The sequence below is a fragment of the Camarhynchus parvulus genome, chromosome 1 (genome assembly GCF_901933205.1).
Source record: "Camarhynchus parvulus chromosome 1, STF_HiC, whole genome shotgun sequence".
In the NCBI taxonomy this organism is placed as follows: Eukaryota; Metazoa; Chordata; class Aves; order Passeriformes; family Thraupidae; genus Camarhynchus; species Camarhynchus parvulus.
In genome coordinates, this window is record NC_044571.1 from 91,008,331 (window position 1) to 91,026,312 (window position 17,982).

Genomic DNA, 17,982 nt, shown 5'->3' on the forward strand with positions numbered 1-17,982 from the left:
TCAGTATTCTATTTAGGTTAAAATTTTATAGTCTGCCTAAATTAGAAGACTGTGGTGTAAGGGAATTTATTAAAAGGCAATGCCCTAATGACCTGTAAACTTTCATGTTCCCTGCTAAGTAGAAGGGATTTTAGCTAGCCAGTTAAAGCTATTTCACTAATAGACTTTGAAATTAACTTAAAATTAATATTAATAGAAGTGACCAGTTTTCCAGATGTTTGTTTTCATAATAAATTACATCCAAGAAAGATGCAGAACCTCCAATGAGACTAGCAAGGAAAGAGGAGAATGAATTTAAAGTTTCATTTGTGTATAGTGAAATGAGCACAAAAATAATTTAAGAAACTCTTTTACACCTCATAATTTACCCATTATGAAGCACAAATAAAAAAACAAAAGCAAGACTTCGATTCTAGGAAGAGGAGCTTTCAATGTTTTTTAGTCTCATCAGCAACTCTCAACTGGCTTGGTCATTCTAGACAAGTATCAGTGGAAGCATTCATCGCTGAACAAAATAATGAGTAAGACAGTAACTTCTGACCTTTCCAATACAGAAACATTAAAACTGCACCCTGAGGAAAGACAGAAATTAAGGAAGAACAATGAATGACCTTGCTCTGGCAGAAGCTTTTGATAAAGAGATGGTTACAGTTCAGGATTAATTTCTTCTGAACCCATGACAAGCAGCTGAAAAGCTGGAGGGCAACCTAATTTTTGAAAATCTGATGATCTCATCTGCTCCAAGTCATCTCCAAAGGGTGATTTGACTTTAAATCCACACTATTTTTTCTCCTCAATAACTCCTATGTAGAAAAGCCCTACAACATCTTCATGCCTCAAAATTATTCTCCGCTGCTGACACCACATTCCTCCATGAAAGTATCCTCCCCTTCCTGGTGGCATGGTAAGAGGGAGAACATCATAACACAGGAGGAAGAGCTCTGGTAGTTAAAGCAAAGAATCACCATGTGCATCTCAGTTCCTTACCAAGGATAGACCCACTCTGACAGGAAGTATTTGCCATGCAGAATGTAATAACCATTGTTGGTTGTTATAACCTGTGACTTACCAATGACAGAGTGGATGCATATTTTGAAAGAACTTAGGGTTTCTGCAGACAAACAGAGAAAACCTATACATTTTAGAGTTTTTAAGCCTGAAACTGCTGGCCTCCAGAATCCACAGCAAGAAGTCCAAAGTCTGTCCAAAACCTTACATAACTTCATCCTAGAAATTCTTTAACATCCACAACGGACACAAACACTGCAGAGCAGACCACAGCTCTTAGAGCCTCACCTCCTACAGGTTTGTGGAAAATGCCCCTCTAGCTTCCCCCTCCCGTTCCAAATATCCAAACACACTCCTCTCAGCTCTGTTTCATTCTCAGTGTTATTTTGGTGGGCAGTGGCAGCAGCAGTGTTTGTTGCTCCTGCTCAGCCTGGGTGCCCAAGAGCCAGGTGACTGCTGCCATACACAGTCTGAAGAGCAAATACCTTCATTGCACAAGCTTTGGCAACATCTCTGTGTACACACCTTTGTCTGACAGGGCCATGGGAACACAGCACCCCCACTCACAACACAGGTTGACACATCTCTGAACATGAATAATGAAGTTATTTTTCTGCCTTCAGAAACACAAGGCAAAAAGAAAGCTCACGGATTGGTAAGTTAAAAAACCAAGGCAATACACATGAACCAAAATTACAAAAAGCACTATCAATATTACCTCTGCTTCAATAGGAATATTCAAGGAAGGCAAACTACATTAATGTGCAATCAAATGCCACAACTCCTCAGTCAAGTACCAGCTACATAGTTCCACCAATATCACATCAAAAGTGCCACTCTACTCTTCTTATGAGGAAAAGGACTTAGAAAAGAAAAAAGCAAAGAAGTGCTGTAAGTTCCTATTCCAGTTTATGAATATAATGCAAAGCAGCCCAGGAGTGGACCATCCCAATGGTATTATAGGGTAACATGAAAAAAAGTCAGCAACTGCTGGCAAAAAAAGAGCAGGAACTGTGGGCTGGCAAGTATCAGGCAGGGTTTAGTCCTGCTTCCACAAGCATGATTATTCTTTTGTCTGCATTTCACGTTTGCCCCTCTTTCTCTCCATACTTTCCAGCCTGTGTTGGCTATAAACTTATCTGAGTCACAGGCAGTATTTTAAGAGATCAAAGTCCTCACCCTTGCATGACATTTTGGGACACTGCCAAGGAATATTGGGTGAGCATCCTGGTCTCAGAGAGGCAGCTCTGCTAAGAGTATAAGAAAAGCATATTCTTGGCTAAAACATTTAACTGGTAATTTAGTGATTACTTCCAAAGTTTTTGTTTAAGTAACCAGACTAAAAGACAATGCTGACATTTGTATAAGCTACCTTCATTTATTTATTCATTTTAAGGACCTGTCTGAGGGCAAGCAATTAGATCTACTTGTGTTTTGTTTATGGGTTTTTTTAAACTGAAAAATGTCTTCTGTTTACTACTATCTCAGAGCAACATGATGCTCCAGAACTGAAAAAAATGTTTTTACAGTTTCATTGTGGAACTTGCTAAACCATTGATTTTCAGCTTACAGCCTACCGGCCTCAGAATTCCCTGAATTACTTCTTGAAAGTGCTCAGAAAAATAATTAAGAATTACAAAACTATTTCAGCACTCTTAAATTTATTATAAAAAGGCATAACCTCTTCAGGAAGAAGTCTGTCAAGGGTCTACAAATTGAAAGATACTAAAGGACTCTGGTATTTATACATTTTTAAGACGGTAGTAACTAAACATCACACCACAAAGTTTTGCAAGCTATAGACACAACTTGGTCCATCTTTTCTTATACGAGGATCTCAAAATCTTCATCAAGCCTTCCAAGGCAAATTCTTAACACCCCTTCACACTGAGCCCACCACGATTGGGAAAATGACCAGGTAAACACAACGTTTAACCAGGTTAAACTGCAAACTTAGTCAGAGATCATATTGTAAACAGAGAAGACCTAGAAAACAGATGTTATTGCTCCAGAGGGACTCCAGTCCCACTGGGCTAACACTTGAAAAAGCAAACAAGTTATGCTTAATGTAAACAATACGCGAGAAGCACTGTCTTAAAGAAGTAGTTATATTAACTACTCCAGTTAAAATAAGAAAAACATTTGAGAACACAAAACTTCATCAAAAATAAAGAGCAACTATCTTATGCAAGTGGCAAACAACTATTCTGAGTTCAATTACACACCTACTAATTCTCTCACCCAAGAGGAAAGGAATTTAGAGCCTCTAAAATGGAGACATGTCAGTGAGGAGTGCCTTGATATTGCTAGTGGAAAAACACAGGTAATTTATTGCCCACAAAACATGGCAAGTTAGAGACTGTGTGTACACAGTGGCAGAAAAGAAGGAAGGGGAGATAATGTGTCGTAATACCAATATTTTTAACCCATAGTGTTTGCTACCCAGTAGAATTGTGCCTGTTAACTCCCAGGCTGCTCTTCCAAAGGTGCTTAGAGGACAGACTGGCTGGATGGATTGTAGTTTGCCAGAGTGAAAGGCAAACAGCAGAAGATGAGATTGCTTCAGCTCCCATTGAGTCCAAATATGATCCCATAGCACCAAATATTCTGTATAATAACAACTTCATTATTAATAAGCTGAAAATATCTCCCTATATGTACCCACAGCCCACACAAAGATGACCATCACTACTGACACTGTGCCTGCAGGTACTTTCCATTCCCCATTGTTAAAAAGACTGCAAAAAATCAAGGCATTCAGCCACAGCTCCAGCAAAGAGCCCCAGAGCAAGTTCCTTCTGACAACTTCACTCTCCATACCATGTAGCCAGCAACCTTTCTTCTTTTTTTAAAAAGAGAAAGCTGGATTTTGGTTTGCTTTTAGGGTTGCCTTTTTTTTTTTTTTAACAGGCAGAACACTCTATTACATTCCCTCTGTAGGTCAGCCTTCAGCATGCCTGCTCTGTACCTCTCCCAAAATTCATGCTTCTTGGTATGCCCATCAGCAGTAGTTCTGCTAAGGTCTTCACAACAGCACATTGAACAGGCATCTTCTTGGACTGAAGCTGAAGTCAGCCTTGTAAGTTAAATTGCAGAAGCTGAGCAGAGGTGTTTATACAGTCAGAAAGCATAGAGAATGTGTGGTTTAGTGTCAGAGTGAATGCTGTGATCATTAGAAGAGTAAGAATATCCAGCAACTGGCAGTTAAAAACACCTAAATATGAGCTCAATTGCATGTGCTTTGCAGTTCAGATACAGCTAAAGAAGGGAAGGTCTTGAAGTTACAGCTCACATTTCTTCTCTGCCTCAAGCTTGCTCTGACCATACTCCTGCAGATAAATGTAGAACAGATAAATGTATGTGAATGATGCACTGGTTTGATTAAGACACAACATAACTTCAAGGGAAAATGAAGGCGTAGGCAGCTGATTACATATTCCTAACTTCCCTCCACTAGGGATTCTTTTTTAAAAAAACAAACAGAAGCAAGTTAACCTTTTAAAATTAATCAGTAAGGAGGCAACTTTTAACATCCAGACTTCTGCACTCTATCTGAGAGTTAAGGACCCCACTGCTAATAAGGCACGTCACAGCCCAGCATTGTTATTTCAGGTTTTCTGCAGAAAATACTACAATGTCTGCATCAGCTGCATTCATATTTTTAAGGTTATAAATATAATAACATTAAAGGCAGGTGATTGTCTCTCTTAAGGAAGTTAGTTATGGATCTGAAAGAAGGACAAAGAGACCAAGGATTGCTGGTTAGCACCACTGAAATCAAATGTCATGTGCAAACCAAGAACTACCTTTTTTCTTGAAAGACTTCCCCCACCCAATGGAAGTAAATGGTAGGATTTGTCTTCACTTAGCAGTTCCATCAACTTTCAGATGGAAATATTCTTAGCTAAATGAGTAGCAGCACATCTTTATGCATCAATAGCTTACATACTCACACCCACCTCATTTACTTGTCCTCCCAAACAGAAGTATGCCATACCAGAACAAGGATTTATATTCAGTGTTGCAAGTACTCTAAAAGCCTTCATCATATTTATCATATTGGAAAACAACACCATACTTCAGAATAAGGATGTTCTGAGGAGAATACAATGTACAAAAAGATGTGAGAATATAAAGCTTTCCTCAAGAAAAACATTTGGGTCCTCACATTTTATGTTTGTATTCATGCCACATTTGAAACCTCTCCTCCACGGAAGTGGCTGCACATGTCTGACACACATTCTGCAACTGCTTTATTGAGAGTCAGACAGACTTAAAACTCATACTTCTCCCACATACTGAAAACAAAACAAACATTGAGGAAATCAAACTCAAAAAAGATTACACAGAAATTCTAAAATCCTTTTTATATCTGCCACCTTGCTCACTTACCTTACAGACACTTGTACTTGAACTGTGTCTAAGTTACAGTGCAAGTAACTTTGGGGAAACACTGTACCTGTCATGATGCCCCCGGAACAACAGCAGCACGCTATACCAGAGCTGGAATGCAATTTGTGAAATATCCCTCTCCTTTCTTAATTTTAAATTGTTCATTACATTTCCAATTTGTTTTGCTCGTCCTATTTAGATAAAGTCCAAATAGCATACATCATCAAGGACTGGGAATAAGTTGTTCAATATACAATCAGTTCTGGCTGGTTCAAAGAAAAGTTTAAAAGATTCAAGCAAATGTAAGTATTAAAAGAAGATTCACTGACCGAGTATTTCATTACTGTCATTGCAACTACAGACTGATGTCTCATGCCGTTAAAAGAGGTAGAGTATGTACACGGCATAGATAAGAAATGTCAAGAAACAGTTAAGCAAGGCTACATAGGGGATCACATCTGCATCCTGTCTGACGACAGACACTATTTCTTCTGAATTATTTCTAGAGATTTGGAATGTACTTAAGCCACATGCCCCAGAATGCGTTTTCCCTCAAAACATTTGTGCAGATGGGATGATTAAAGACCATCTTTCTGCACTGGGATGTTGTAATGACATAAGTCACACATGATATTGTTGTCAACAGTAAAGTGACGTTAGCAACACCACCCATTACAGCTGCACTGCCTCACTAACAGTTTAAGGCAAAGGTATCATTCAAGCAACTTGATGTAACTATCTTAACTGTTGTTACATCCTCCCTTCAGTTAGCAAGGAGTTCTCAAGATGGATGGGAACAACCACCCTTGGTAATTATCCATACTACTGGGCAAAGCACATTACTCAACTTAAGGCAAAGCCTTTTTCAGCTGCACAAACAAGAACTCCCTTCTGAATTTTAACATGTTTTTTAAAGCCTTTTAGTAGAGATACAGTAACAGCACGTTTCCATTCTGTTTGGGCTTGGGCAATCCTGTAGCTCTGATTCACTGGCACAGGCCAGACTCATTCAACCAGGTATGCTGAACCACAAGAGACAAAAAAACTTTTTATTTTTTAGTATGTTTGTGTGCTCTCAAGCATCTGATCATGGTGTGGGATTTTGTCTCACGTTGCTATACACACTAAATCAACACCAAAAGACTATTCTTTAATAATACTTCAGTATAATTTCTTCAAAACGTTGTGACAACCTTTCCAGTAATCAACAGGTATTGAGTACTTATTTTAAGCTCAAAATAAAGTCCTAAGTATTTTAAGAGTTATCAGCTCCCTTTGTTTCTTCTTCACTTTCTTAAAGATATACTAGAAATGCCAGACTAATCCAGCCTTAATTTCACATCATTAGTCAATCTTCACATTCTTCAGCTAAGTCTGGTCTTTCTGTAATTCCATGTCATTTGGAAAAACATTTCTGTGTTGTCAGTCCATTATAAAGTCAGCAACTATTGCTATAGAATACACCTAAAAATCTTCCAAATTCCTATTAACTTGGTAGTGAATAAGCCAGACATACTTTGATATAATAACAACTCAGGAGGTTAATGAGTAACAGCAGCAGGTAGCAGAGGAATAATAGAAATCAGGGAAGATGAAAGAAGGAGCCCACAAGACTCACACCTAATCTAGTTTTACACTGATAACATAGAAAAACATTTTTCTAATTAGAAGCAACCTGGAGGTTTTTCCCAGAATGTCAGTAAGCTCATTCCACATATCAAGTACCAGTTCACTCAAGCTCACCTGAAACTGACTCATGTGGAAAGTCTCACCCCTACAGACAGAAGTGTTTGGTAGAGCCTGAATCAAAGAAGTTCTGTGAACTAAACTATGCCTGTAATTAGACTTCAGAGACCAGATACACTGGTATATCACTTCCACCACTACCTGGTGGAAGTAGCTTAATGTAGAAATTTATATTTAAAAAACCCAGTAAAATGAAGGAAAATACTTATGAAGTATGAAACTCAAAGAGATTAATAGCATGCAGAGATGAGAAAGCATAAAAGCCTACAAGGAAAGCAAGTGCACCTGCTGGGAATCTTACTGGGAAGGGAAAGCAGAGTCTAAGCTCTGGATATTGGCTACAAAGATGAAGGGACTTGACACAGCAGACAAATATTTTCACACATTGGGTGTTCTTACTTTTAAGAATGTAGAAATATTTTTTATACCAACAGGCTAACATAAAAATATAGGCCAGCTGAGGGAGCACATGGAAAGGGACAGGGAGACTAGCAACAAAATGGAATAATCATAGCACAGCCAGTGATATAGAGTACCAGGAATTCTCATTCTGCTGCATCTAATCCACTACAGGAGCCCACAATTTCCTAGATCTACATTCTACATCACACACATAAGATACACCACGTACCTTTGGGTCCATCCTCCAAAGGCTGATGATAAACCAGACAAAGATTATAACACCAGTCGTGGAACCTGCCTTCAGTCTTGCTCCCGCACTTCCCAGTGACACATTATGTAACTTGGCACCAATAAAGGAACACAAAGAGCAATCAACCACCCAAGCAGGAACCAGATGAATAAGTCCAAATCTACTCATGAACTGAAAGACACCAAGCTTCACATCTAAACTCCTTACAGACTCCTGTGCCTGCATGATCTGAAGTAAAGAAAGCCTACGAGTCAGGGGATGATACTCATTGGTACAGTTTAAGAATTAAAGATAATATGAGGAGAAAAAAAGCAGACCTGCAAACTTGCTATCCTTCTTTATTTATTCTGAATTAGTTCCAGAATTTGCAAAGATTCTTCTATTTACTTCTCCCATGAGAAATGCAAGTTAATCCATTAAAAACAAAACAAACGAACACAAACATTACAGAACAGATGACCCATACTAAAACTTTTGGAAACACAGAGCACGTGTCATGGCTTGCCGTTCATTCCAGAACATGACCAGCACTGGAAAAAGAAGTAACTAATGCTTCCTTAATTCTTAATCTTCAGTAAGCAATGTCTAATTTTAAGGAATTAATCAGCTAAATTGGAAGGACGGAAGGACGGAAGGACGGAAGGAAGGAAGGAAGGAAGGAAGGAAGGAAGGAAGGAAGGAGAAACCTACAAAGCTTTTACTGTTTATCATCAAAACTTTGCAACCAAGTATAGAGCTCCCATCCAACAGGACTGGGCATGTTAATCTTCTTTGGTCATCTCATACAGTTTAATATTTTGATGAGTCTAGGTGAAGTAGACACAAAAAGACATCTTCAGTCTCAGAGCTCATGATTAAAGTTCTTGATTAGTACAAAATACGGGTCAGCAGAGGAGGGAGGACATCTGCGTTCCCCTCTTCCTTCCTGCAACTATTAAATTTCCACGATGGAAGTAACCCAGCACTTGTCAGCCTAGCTGAATTCACGACAATGAAGTTTTTGATGCTAACGTGGGGTAAACCAGACTTCTGTCAGATTCAAACCATACTTCAGTCCTACGCCTGACTGTGACAGTTCACGTATTATTCTTGTCTTCCTTTCCTGTCCTCACAGGAAAATGCACAAAGATGAAACGAAATTGAAAGGTGACAAACATGGCTGCAGATCTCATCACTTGTACATGCTGGCTCTGAAACTCTCTACAGAGAGCCTGTCTCTTCTAGAGCACTCTTCTAGTCCTCTACTGTTATTTTGGACTCCACTTTTATCACGAAACTTAAGAGAGTTCCAGCTTTGTATCTCACAAACCTGACTACCCAAAATGCAGGGCCTCATCCAATACCTAACAGAGAGACGCTGCCCCTGTACTCTAAGAGTTAAGTCAGGGCAAATCAAAGCACCATAAGCAATCATCACCTGTCAGCTGGTTACACGAGAGCTTCTGCACACAGAGGTGTCAGTGGCCACCTGTCACTTTATCAGTGACAATCAAGCCACATGCAACCTAGAAATTCCCAGTCTAGCCCATTAACTCCAGGTTGCGCAGGATTCCCAGCAGAGCCTCTTACAAAACTCCACGTCTTCCAGTCCACGTCACGGAAACCTCCGTTTCACCTCAGCCAGCCCTTCACCTGACCAGCTCCTAAAGTGCTCCACGAGTGGCACAAGGTGTACCCGCCCAGGAAATGCGGCGCAGAGAGCATCAGCTGCCTGCCCCAAATTCACTCTGCACACCTGAGCGCTGCCTTTGGGCAGAGCTCACCTGTGTCCCAGGAGCGCAGCACGCTGCTGCAGGACAGACCCAGAGGGGAGGACGTCTTAGTGCCACCAGCAGCCCTCAGCGGAAGCCCTCCCACACCAGCCTTCGCACAGGGCAGCACTCCCTGCAGGGACATCCAGCCAACACTTTGGGAACAGCTGTCCACCGCACCCAGAGCATCCCCCTCCCGGCACTGCTTCCCCCTCGGGACAGGAGCGGGCGGGAAGGGCGGCCTCTCACCTGGAGGAGCACGGCCAGCAGGACGCACAGGTACACCTGGTAAGGGCCCATCTGCCCCACCAGCGGGAATGCCTCCTCCACCTCCATCCCGCTCCCCGCCCGCCGCGCAGCTCCTTCGAGCGGCCGCCGAGCAGCGCATTCCCGGGGCGGGGCGGGGCGCGGAGCGGCGGCCGGGCCCTCGCGGAGCTGGAGCAGAAGGAGAGGGAGGAGGAGGAGGGAAAGGAGGGAAGGGCGGGAGGCGCGATGCGGCGCTCATGCGCAGGCTCCGGGGAGAGCAGCCGGGATGCGGCCGCCTCCCTCCTTCCCGGGCGCCCGGCGGGGAAGCGGAAACGCGCGCCGCCTCAGCGCAGGCGCGCGGGCCGGGGTTCAGCGGTTTGGGATGGGGGCGTGAGGGGGCAGCGCCGTGAGGGGCCTCGGGCCGGGTCCTCACACTGAGCTCGGCACTAGGGGATGTGCCTCCTGCGGTCACAGCTGGGCACGGCTCTTGGCAAGGGGAGAGGGCACAGAGATGTTGCCTCTGCACCCTTGCCCAGACCAGGGCAGCACGCTGGCCCTGCGGGCTGGGCGAGAGGACTGCACTGGCGAGGTGTTCCCGGTTTATGGCATTGTCCGCGCAGCAGCTGCGCTCCCGCCGTCCAGGTTCATCCAGCAGAGTCACAGCGGAGTCACAGTGTGCGCTCAGCGGCTTTGCACCGTGGGAAGCTGTACCCACAGAGTTGAGTTCTGTCAGTTCACAGCAGACCCCAAAATATTTTGTAATGATGTTTCATAGCCTGCCTGCCGATATTTGGGGTGGGGGGGGAAGAAAAAGCCTAATCTGACATTCTGCATTCTGCCGTAAGGCTATTATGTAGGTGCCACTAGAGGTCAGTTCGGCACCCACACAAATCTTACTCTTCTTCATTTAATGCCTGGTGAGGATGTGCCTGTCTTTGTTACACCAGTTTCCACAAAATTGTAGTTGTAGTGTATTTTATGGAAAAAAATTTGAGAGCTGACATGGGATAGAAGTTCTCGCTTAGAAGTAATGGGACTGGTTTAAGAAGGAGCGTGAACTCTACTGCATAGAGAAGGGAAGGGAGATAAATACAAGTGAAATAGGCATCTTGCAAAATGGCAAGGATCTTTTCATGGTCCATTTTCATTACACTTTTACAATAAAGCTCTAGGAACACGAAACAACTTATATTGTTGAGACTTTTTTAACGTAGCGGTGCCGTGAAGCAGCAGCAACATCTTCATGCTTGTAGCTTTTATTGTACGAACAATAGAAAGGAAGAGAGTTGTCATGAGCTGTGACCTTTAGGACCATGCCAGGAGCCTGGGAAATAATACCATTTCTGTGCTGAAAAAATCTTGGCAAATCGACAATCATCAAAGCAATTTACTCTTAAAATGAAATTCACCTTTGCCCTAAGCACTTCTTTTCATATTTGAGGCTTAGTACAGATTGATTAAAGGCAAAACAGCAAAGGATTTCTGAAATGTCAGGACCTTTCTGCTGTTCACCCAACTGCACTTGTCTCATTTTATTGCTCAGCTAAGATGTGGAGGACATGTCCTTGTGTTTGGGAGTTCTGCACTTGTTTCCCCTGCATCCTTCCCACCCTTGCCAGTTCAGTCACACTTTGTGGCAACCACAGCTTTATTCCAGCTTGTCCAGTAACAGGGAGCTTTACCAGCAACACCCAGCTCCTCCCTGGCTCTTGAGCCAAGGTGAACAGACCCTAGGGAAGGAGGTGGTATGTGTCAGGACTGTACTGCCCCCCAAATTGCTGTGTGCACCCTGCATTCCCCAGGCACTTCTCATCTCTGTCTCACTGGGGACCTCCAGCACTCCTGCCTAGGGGTTTTCCTCCCTATGCTCCCTGCTTGCTTACAGCCACCCAAGCTCCAGGCTCTGCCTGCTATAGGGGCAGCAATTATGAACTGTCAGCTTCCTGTATTCCCCTCCATGGGGTGCTGCCTTCCAGATGATGCCTCTGCTCTGCTCCTGCCACGCCTCTGCTGAGATAACACCTCTGATTCAGCTTCCAGTCCTGACCATAGTGAAGTTACAGCATTGGCCTTACAGGTATCAACACTGTGCAGCAATGCCCTATGCCTGGGGGAAACAGCTGTCAGGGAACTGTCTCCTCTTGTGCTGCTGCTTCCCAAACTGAGTCCAGCAGAGAACTGTGAAGGAGATTAAGGGATTGGAGCATCTGTCATGAGAGGAAAGGCCAAGAGCTGGGACTGTCTAGCCTAACGCTAAGAAGGCTCACGGAAGAACTTCACAATGTGTGTAAATAACCTGATGGAAAGGAATGAAGGGGAGGAGTTCAGGCTCTTCTCAGTGCTACCTTCCAACAGGACAAGAGCCAATGGGGACAAGTTAAAAAAAACTCACTGGCAATGAAAGGCCAGTGTCCCATGAGGCCAGTGGTTTTGGAGAGGATTGGATGCAATATTTAGAGGTTTCAGTCAACAATAGTACTGCACTCCACTTAGCCAATGATCTGCCCTTGCTGGAGCCCTCAGATCTTCCCAGAGAATTATTGTCTGTGAAGTTCATTAATGTACAATTTGCTCCCTCCTCCTCCTCATTAATAACCATGTCAAATAAGAATACTCTTAATAATCCTGTCTGTGGGGAATTTTTCCTTTAATGAGAGCAAATCAGGCTTCTTACTGAGCCATAAATGTGGTGCCCTCTAGGTTTTTCCACATTGCTCCCAACCCTTTCTCTGTTACTACTGCTTCATGGGTTTGTTCCATTAGAGGCTTACACATCAAATTCATCTGAGCAACCCAAAACTGAGACAGCTGCATGGCTTCTTTTTCAGCCTTTCTGAAATAATAGTTCCAGATACATTCTGCCATTTTCTGTCTGTGTGTAATGATGACCCAGAGCATTCAAAGTACTAGATATATGTAAATGCAAAGGGATAACCCTAAGCTATGTTTCTCTCTGGGAAACAAACAAACAAACAAAAATTTAAAATTAAAAAAAAATAGTAAAATCAGAGTTTTAGAGCTAAAAACTCATTCTGGTTCACTGATGTTGTGTTTCCAGATTTGCTATATTCATTTGTAATAGATTCTGATAATGGCCAGTAATTTTTCTTTGGAAACACAAGCAATAGTAGTTTTAAAAAAGACCTTAAAAGAACTTCTGATGTTCTCACCTTCTGGCTAGGGATTGGTTACCCATTCAAAGGTGTCCACACAAACTGTTGATTCAGCAGTTGGCACAGGTGAGATCTAAAGAAGTTCTGTTCCTGATAGAGGAAGTTTCAGGTCATCCATGGAGTGGATAGTGTGAGTTAGATATGAAACTCTGTAGCCAGGCTGCTGTAGATGACAGAAGGTAAGTGGCTTCAAGTGAAGGATCAACAAGTACTAAACAGTACAAAATTCCTCAGAGGTGTATCTAAAAAAGGAAACATCTCTGACTCTGAAAAGTCCCCAGGAGACAAACTGTTCAAAGCAGATATCTGAAGGAAATATTTGCCTTCTCTTGTGATACTCCTATGTAGGCATTAGCTTTTGGCCACAGCAAGAGACAGCATTTGGGCCAGAAAGGACATTTGCAGTCCTGTTGCCACTTTTGCGATCTTGCTCTTCATCAGGTTCTCATCTCCTCATGGCCTCCACCCCCACCTCACAGGAGGTTTCCACCACATCAGCTGTGCTGAATGCTGAACACTGAATGGCAAAAGACTGAGCTCTGACTGTGGCAGTGAGAATGGCAGCTGTGGGAAGAGTGGTGGAAATCTCTTGCACAAGAATATAAAAGGGTTGTGGTTCATAAAACCTGTTACTATTAAACAAGTCCAGGGCTAAGAAGGGGTCTCTCCTTTAGGATGAAAATAAAGCAAAGGTTCTCTTGATCTCTTAACTTCATCTGGTCCACAGCACGATGACAGGAGCAGAGGGTTGACAGTATCTGCCAGAATGCTTGCCTTTGCTGGCCCCCTGTTACAGAAAATGAAGATTTTTTCCAACCAGACTAATCAGCTGCTCGTTGCAGCTGGCTTACCCCATAATACTATGCAAAGCTAGCATATGGCTCATTACAATATACCCTGACTAAGTGTGCAGCCAAACAATCCACCAAGGCATTTTTGCTTCTCTGATGTGTTGTTTGCACTTTTTGCAAACAAAGCAACAAACAATTCCTTTGGAGGCACTTTTCAATTTTAGATGAGGCTTGGGGATACTGAATTTCTGTCTGAACTGCGAATGATGTTAAAAGCTGATTCCCTGTCCCTTCCTAGATGGACAGTTGTCTGTTGCAAAACAGATCCAGTTCAGGTTCCTGAGAAATCTGAGCTTGCTTACATATCGTGTATCTCTGGCAGGGGATAGTTGCTCTCAGGATGTCTCCCCTGGTCATGCCCCAAAGTGCACATCTGTGACCAACACCTTCTTGGCCAGAAGCTGCTGTAACTCACAATCCTGCTCAGTTTCCCATCACTTAAACATTGCCCAGTGTCCATCTTGGGGTGGGAGCGCTGCTTTCATCACAAAAGGGGGGTTCAGGTTTGAGAGGGGTTTCAGGTTGAGCAAAGGAGTTTATGAAGTACACCTCTGTGCTTAAACATAGTAAAACCTTAGACATTAAAAAAAAAAAAAAAAAACAGGGGGTAGTCTTAAGAAGCAGGATTGGCCTCTGTGGCCTCCCAGCACTGACTGGGACAGAGATAACAATGTTGAACATAAAGGTGAATGCTTGTACCTCTAAATGGCTCTCTTGAACACTTGAGCCACGCTGCCTTTAAGAGAACCCATGTGTTCTCCGTAGGTTCTTTTCTTTCCAAGCAGTCATCATTTGGCTGCAGTACTGCTCATAATCTTGACATTTACACCATTCATTCTCTGCCATATCATCAGCATGCAAAAGACTTGTTTGGACCATGCCTCGCTCTGGAGACTGATGAAGATCCCATAGAAGTAAGCAGAAGCACTTACAGGTGGTTTGTCTGGCAGAGGCAACAGCGCTCTGGATTTGGAGGCAGAGAGGGCATTCAGCAAGCGATAGCTTTTTCACAATTCCCTCAAAATGCAAAAAGTAAGGATAACCTCATCCATTTCAGCAGCTATTTCTATCCCAGGTGTGCCATGTAGGGCAGTACTGGTATTCTGCTCAGTATGTTTGACCCCCTCCCATTACATTTCTTAATCATCTCTGCTGCAAGTTATCACAGGAGTAATTTACTTTCAACAGCAACTCCAAACTGAAAAAATAAGGCTTTTGTTCTTGTCCTGCTCTTACAAAAGAAGTGTGATAATTTAGGAGCACCCCTCAAAAAGGAAGGTGTAAAGTCAGCCAGACACCAGGCAAGTGTTGCTGAGTATAAGGTAGAAGCTCATAGTCAAAATATTGGAGACCTAGAAACACTGTGGCAGCACCATGGAAAGTCTGATGAGGACCTGCTTGTTGGACCTGATGAGCAGGCACAGATTGTGTTATATGGACTGCCAGGCTCTGGCTGGCACTAGCTCAGGGCTATCCAAAGTATGATCTAAGGAACCATGTAGATGTATGTACCTTAGGCTTCTGCATGAAACAAAGGAAGCATGCATGGATGATGGGATTCTGTATATTTAGCTCTAGATGTGGGAGGTGGGGGATACTCATAATGTGAATAAACAGAATTCCACAAAGAGGTTTTTTATAGGTAGTAGTATGGCATTTCTCCAGCTAAAAGATTTGGGAGAGTTCCAAAGTCACAGAGGTCTTGTGGACTTTGTTTCTCCAAAGAACTGTAGTTCTCAAAGTGATCCTGTAGAGCATCTGCAAAAGATGTCGGCAAGAGAAGACCCTCACTCAATAATACCAGGAAGGGACAGTAACACAATCTGGGTTTTGCAGCAAAGAACTCTTTTGAAACTTATGCATCTAGGCAGTGGAAGAAGATAATCCCAGGTGCTTCCCTTGCTACCCAACGAAAAAGGTTTCAAGTCATCCTTGTGTTCTGACATCGCAGTTCATTTATGGGTTAAAAAATGACACACAGGGCACAGTTTCATAGCATCATAGAATTGTTAAGGTTGGAAAAGACCTCTAAGATCATTGAGTCCAACCATTAGCCCAGCACTGCCATCTTCACCACAAGACCATGTCTCCAAGTGCCACTTCTAGAGGTTTTGAACACTTCCAGGTCCCTGCTCAGCCAGTTGCAATGCCTGACCACCCTTCCAGCGAAGAAATTTTTCCTAATATCCAATCTAAACCTACCCTGGTGCCACGTTTCTCATGTTTCTGCTCGGCACCCTCAGCAATTGGCACTTAGGGTAAAAGAGCAGGGTGGGAAGGAGGCAAAAGTGAGCCCCTCTGTGGTCAGAGACTCCCTCTCGGCCCCCAACTCTGGCCCGACGCGGGTGGAACAAACGGGAGGGCGGAACCCTTCCACCCAACAGAAGGCAGGAGCCGAGGAAGATGCCTAAATCTCTTTTCAGTTCGGGACAAAACCCATCAATAAATGACCAGCTGGCGGAGGTTCCCTGCGCGCCGCGAACAAAGAGCGGCTGCGGCGCCGGCGGGAGCCCGCAGGGGGCGGCCGAGCGCCGCCGCGCCGGGCGGAGCCGCGGAGGGGCGCGGAGCGCTGCGCGGGTCTCTGCGGCACTGCTAATTAGTTCCCTGCAAGCCCCTTATGCAGGGCGGCACTCGAGCATCAGCCCTCTTGGCGTGTCTCCTGAAGCATAGGGCATGACAGCAACTTGCACATCTTGCTGCTTAAATGTGCTATTTAAATAAGGCACGGCTGAAATCTGGGCTTGGATGCTGTAGCCTGGATTAATCTTTGACAGAATATGAAAGTGGTCTCGTCGGATGTTTCTGGCAAAAGACATGCAAATTTGCCATTCAGACTTGTAAAGATCTAGTTCTTAATTGCCATGACTATTAGTCACTGTGCCCATCACTACATCACGCTATTCCAGCATGGATCTGTGATATACAACAAAAGCCAAAGAACATTTTTCTACCAGAGGTGAGAGCAGCAGCTGCTCTGCAAAGGGTTGACTTCCACAACATGGCAATGATAAGTACCAGTCTTACCAGTATATTGTCTCTTGGCCATGATGCTCATGTTTTCCAGACTGCTGGGGTGTTTTAAATTGCCATAAGAGGTACAGAGTAGCTGCAAAATTTGTTTTTGTTGGCAAAACGTAGGAGAAGGGCAGAATGAGACCCTTCCCAACTCTAAATCACATAGCTGAATTTCTGAAGGTAAATGCATGTGGCAGTTTTATACATTTTTAAGTCTCTGGGCTACTGCACAGAAGCAATTTTATCTTGACTTAGTAGGCTGAATGGGAGAAATCCTTTTAGAAAACTGAAATGGTAGAATCCAAGTCTTATGCAGCAAACTCAAAGACTCTTTAGAAAATCTGGATGATGCTAAAATCTGAGTCATTCTTGTCCTCCAATTAGAGAAGGATTTCTCCACATTAAAAATACATGATCTTGTGAATCAACATGTTCTAGAGGAATTGAAAATACATTCAGCAAGAGGCAACCACATTTCTGGTCTTTCTGGATTTGTATGATAAAGGAAAGGGAGATCTTATTTCCACTAGTATTTCTATCGTGTAAAATTGTGGGTGATTTCCTGAACAAACATGGTGACTCTGCTGCATTCATTCCAGGACAGTTTCTGTACTCTGTAGGTCTGCTGGAAATGTGGATGCCTCTCCAAAGCATCATGTTGCTGTTCTGGGTGTATTTCAGTAAAAGTTGTTACACAGCTCTATGGGGGTGGGTTTGGATGTCTTCCTCAATCCAGAGTCAAAAGCCACTTCAGTTCCTGTAAGTGTCTTATGGCCAAAGGGAAAGCCCACTCCACCTATGCTGACCAGGGTGGGCTGTCTGGCTTGGAAAGGAGCTCCTTCTAAGACCTGACTAATCCCATTGACCCTTGCCAGTGTCATTAGTATGCACCTCATATAGAAGTAGCTGTAGAGTGTCTCAACAAAGATCAGTCCTGTCTCTACCACTGACAAGTTGCAGATACCAAGGGAAGACTATAGGGAAGGTGGAAAGTTTACCACAACATTTCCCAGGCCCCTTTCCCAGTCTTCTTGCAATGTGTGTCTGGTTCAGCCACAGCTGACGCCTTTGTGCCTAGTAGGTCTGGATAGGTTCTTTTCCATTGTCCAGTCCCTTTTGAAAGTCCTGCCCACTCTTTTGTTCATTGT

General features: G+C 43.4%; 1 protein-coding gene across 2 annotated transcripts in view; it reads right to left on the bottom strand.

Annotated features, from left to right (window-relative positions):
• The window catches only part of SLC22A15 (solute carrier family 22 member 15), a 49,658-nt gene extending 39,631 nt beyond the window's left edge, over positions 1-10,027 (bottom strand). For both annotated transcript variants that reach the window (XM_030948776.1, XM_030948786.1), the window contains exon 1: positions 9,799-10,027. In XM_030948776.1, the coding sequence (XP_030804636.1) occupies positions 9,799-9,885 (87 nt within the window). In that variant the 5' untranslated portion in view covers positions 9,886-10,027. The remainder of the gene's footprint in view (positions 1-9,798) is intronic.
• Positions 10,028-17,982: the final 7,955 nt, after the last annotated feature.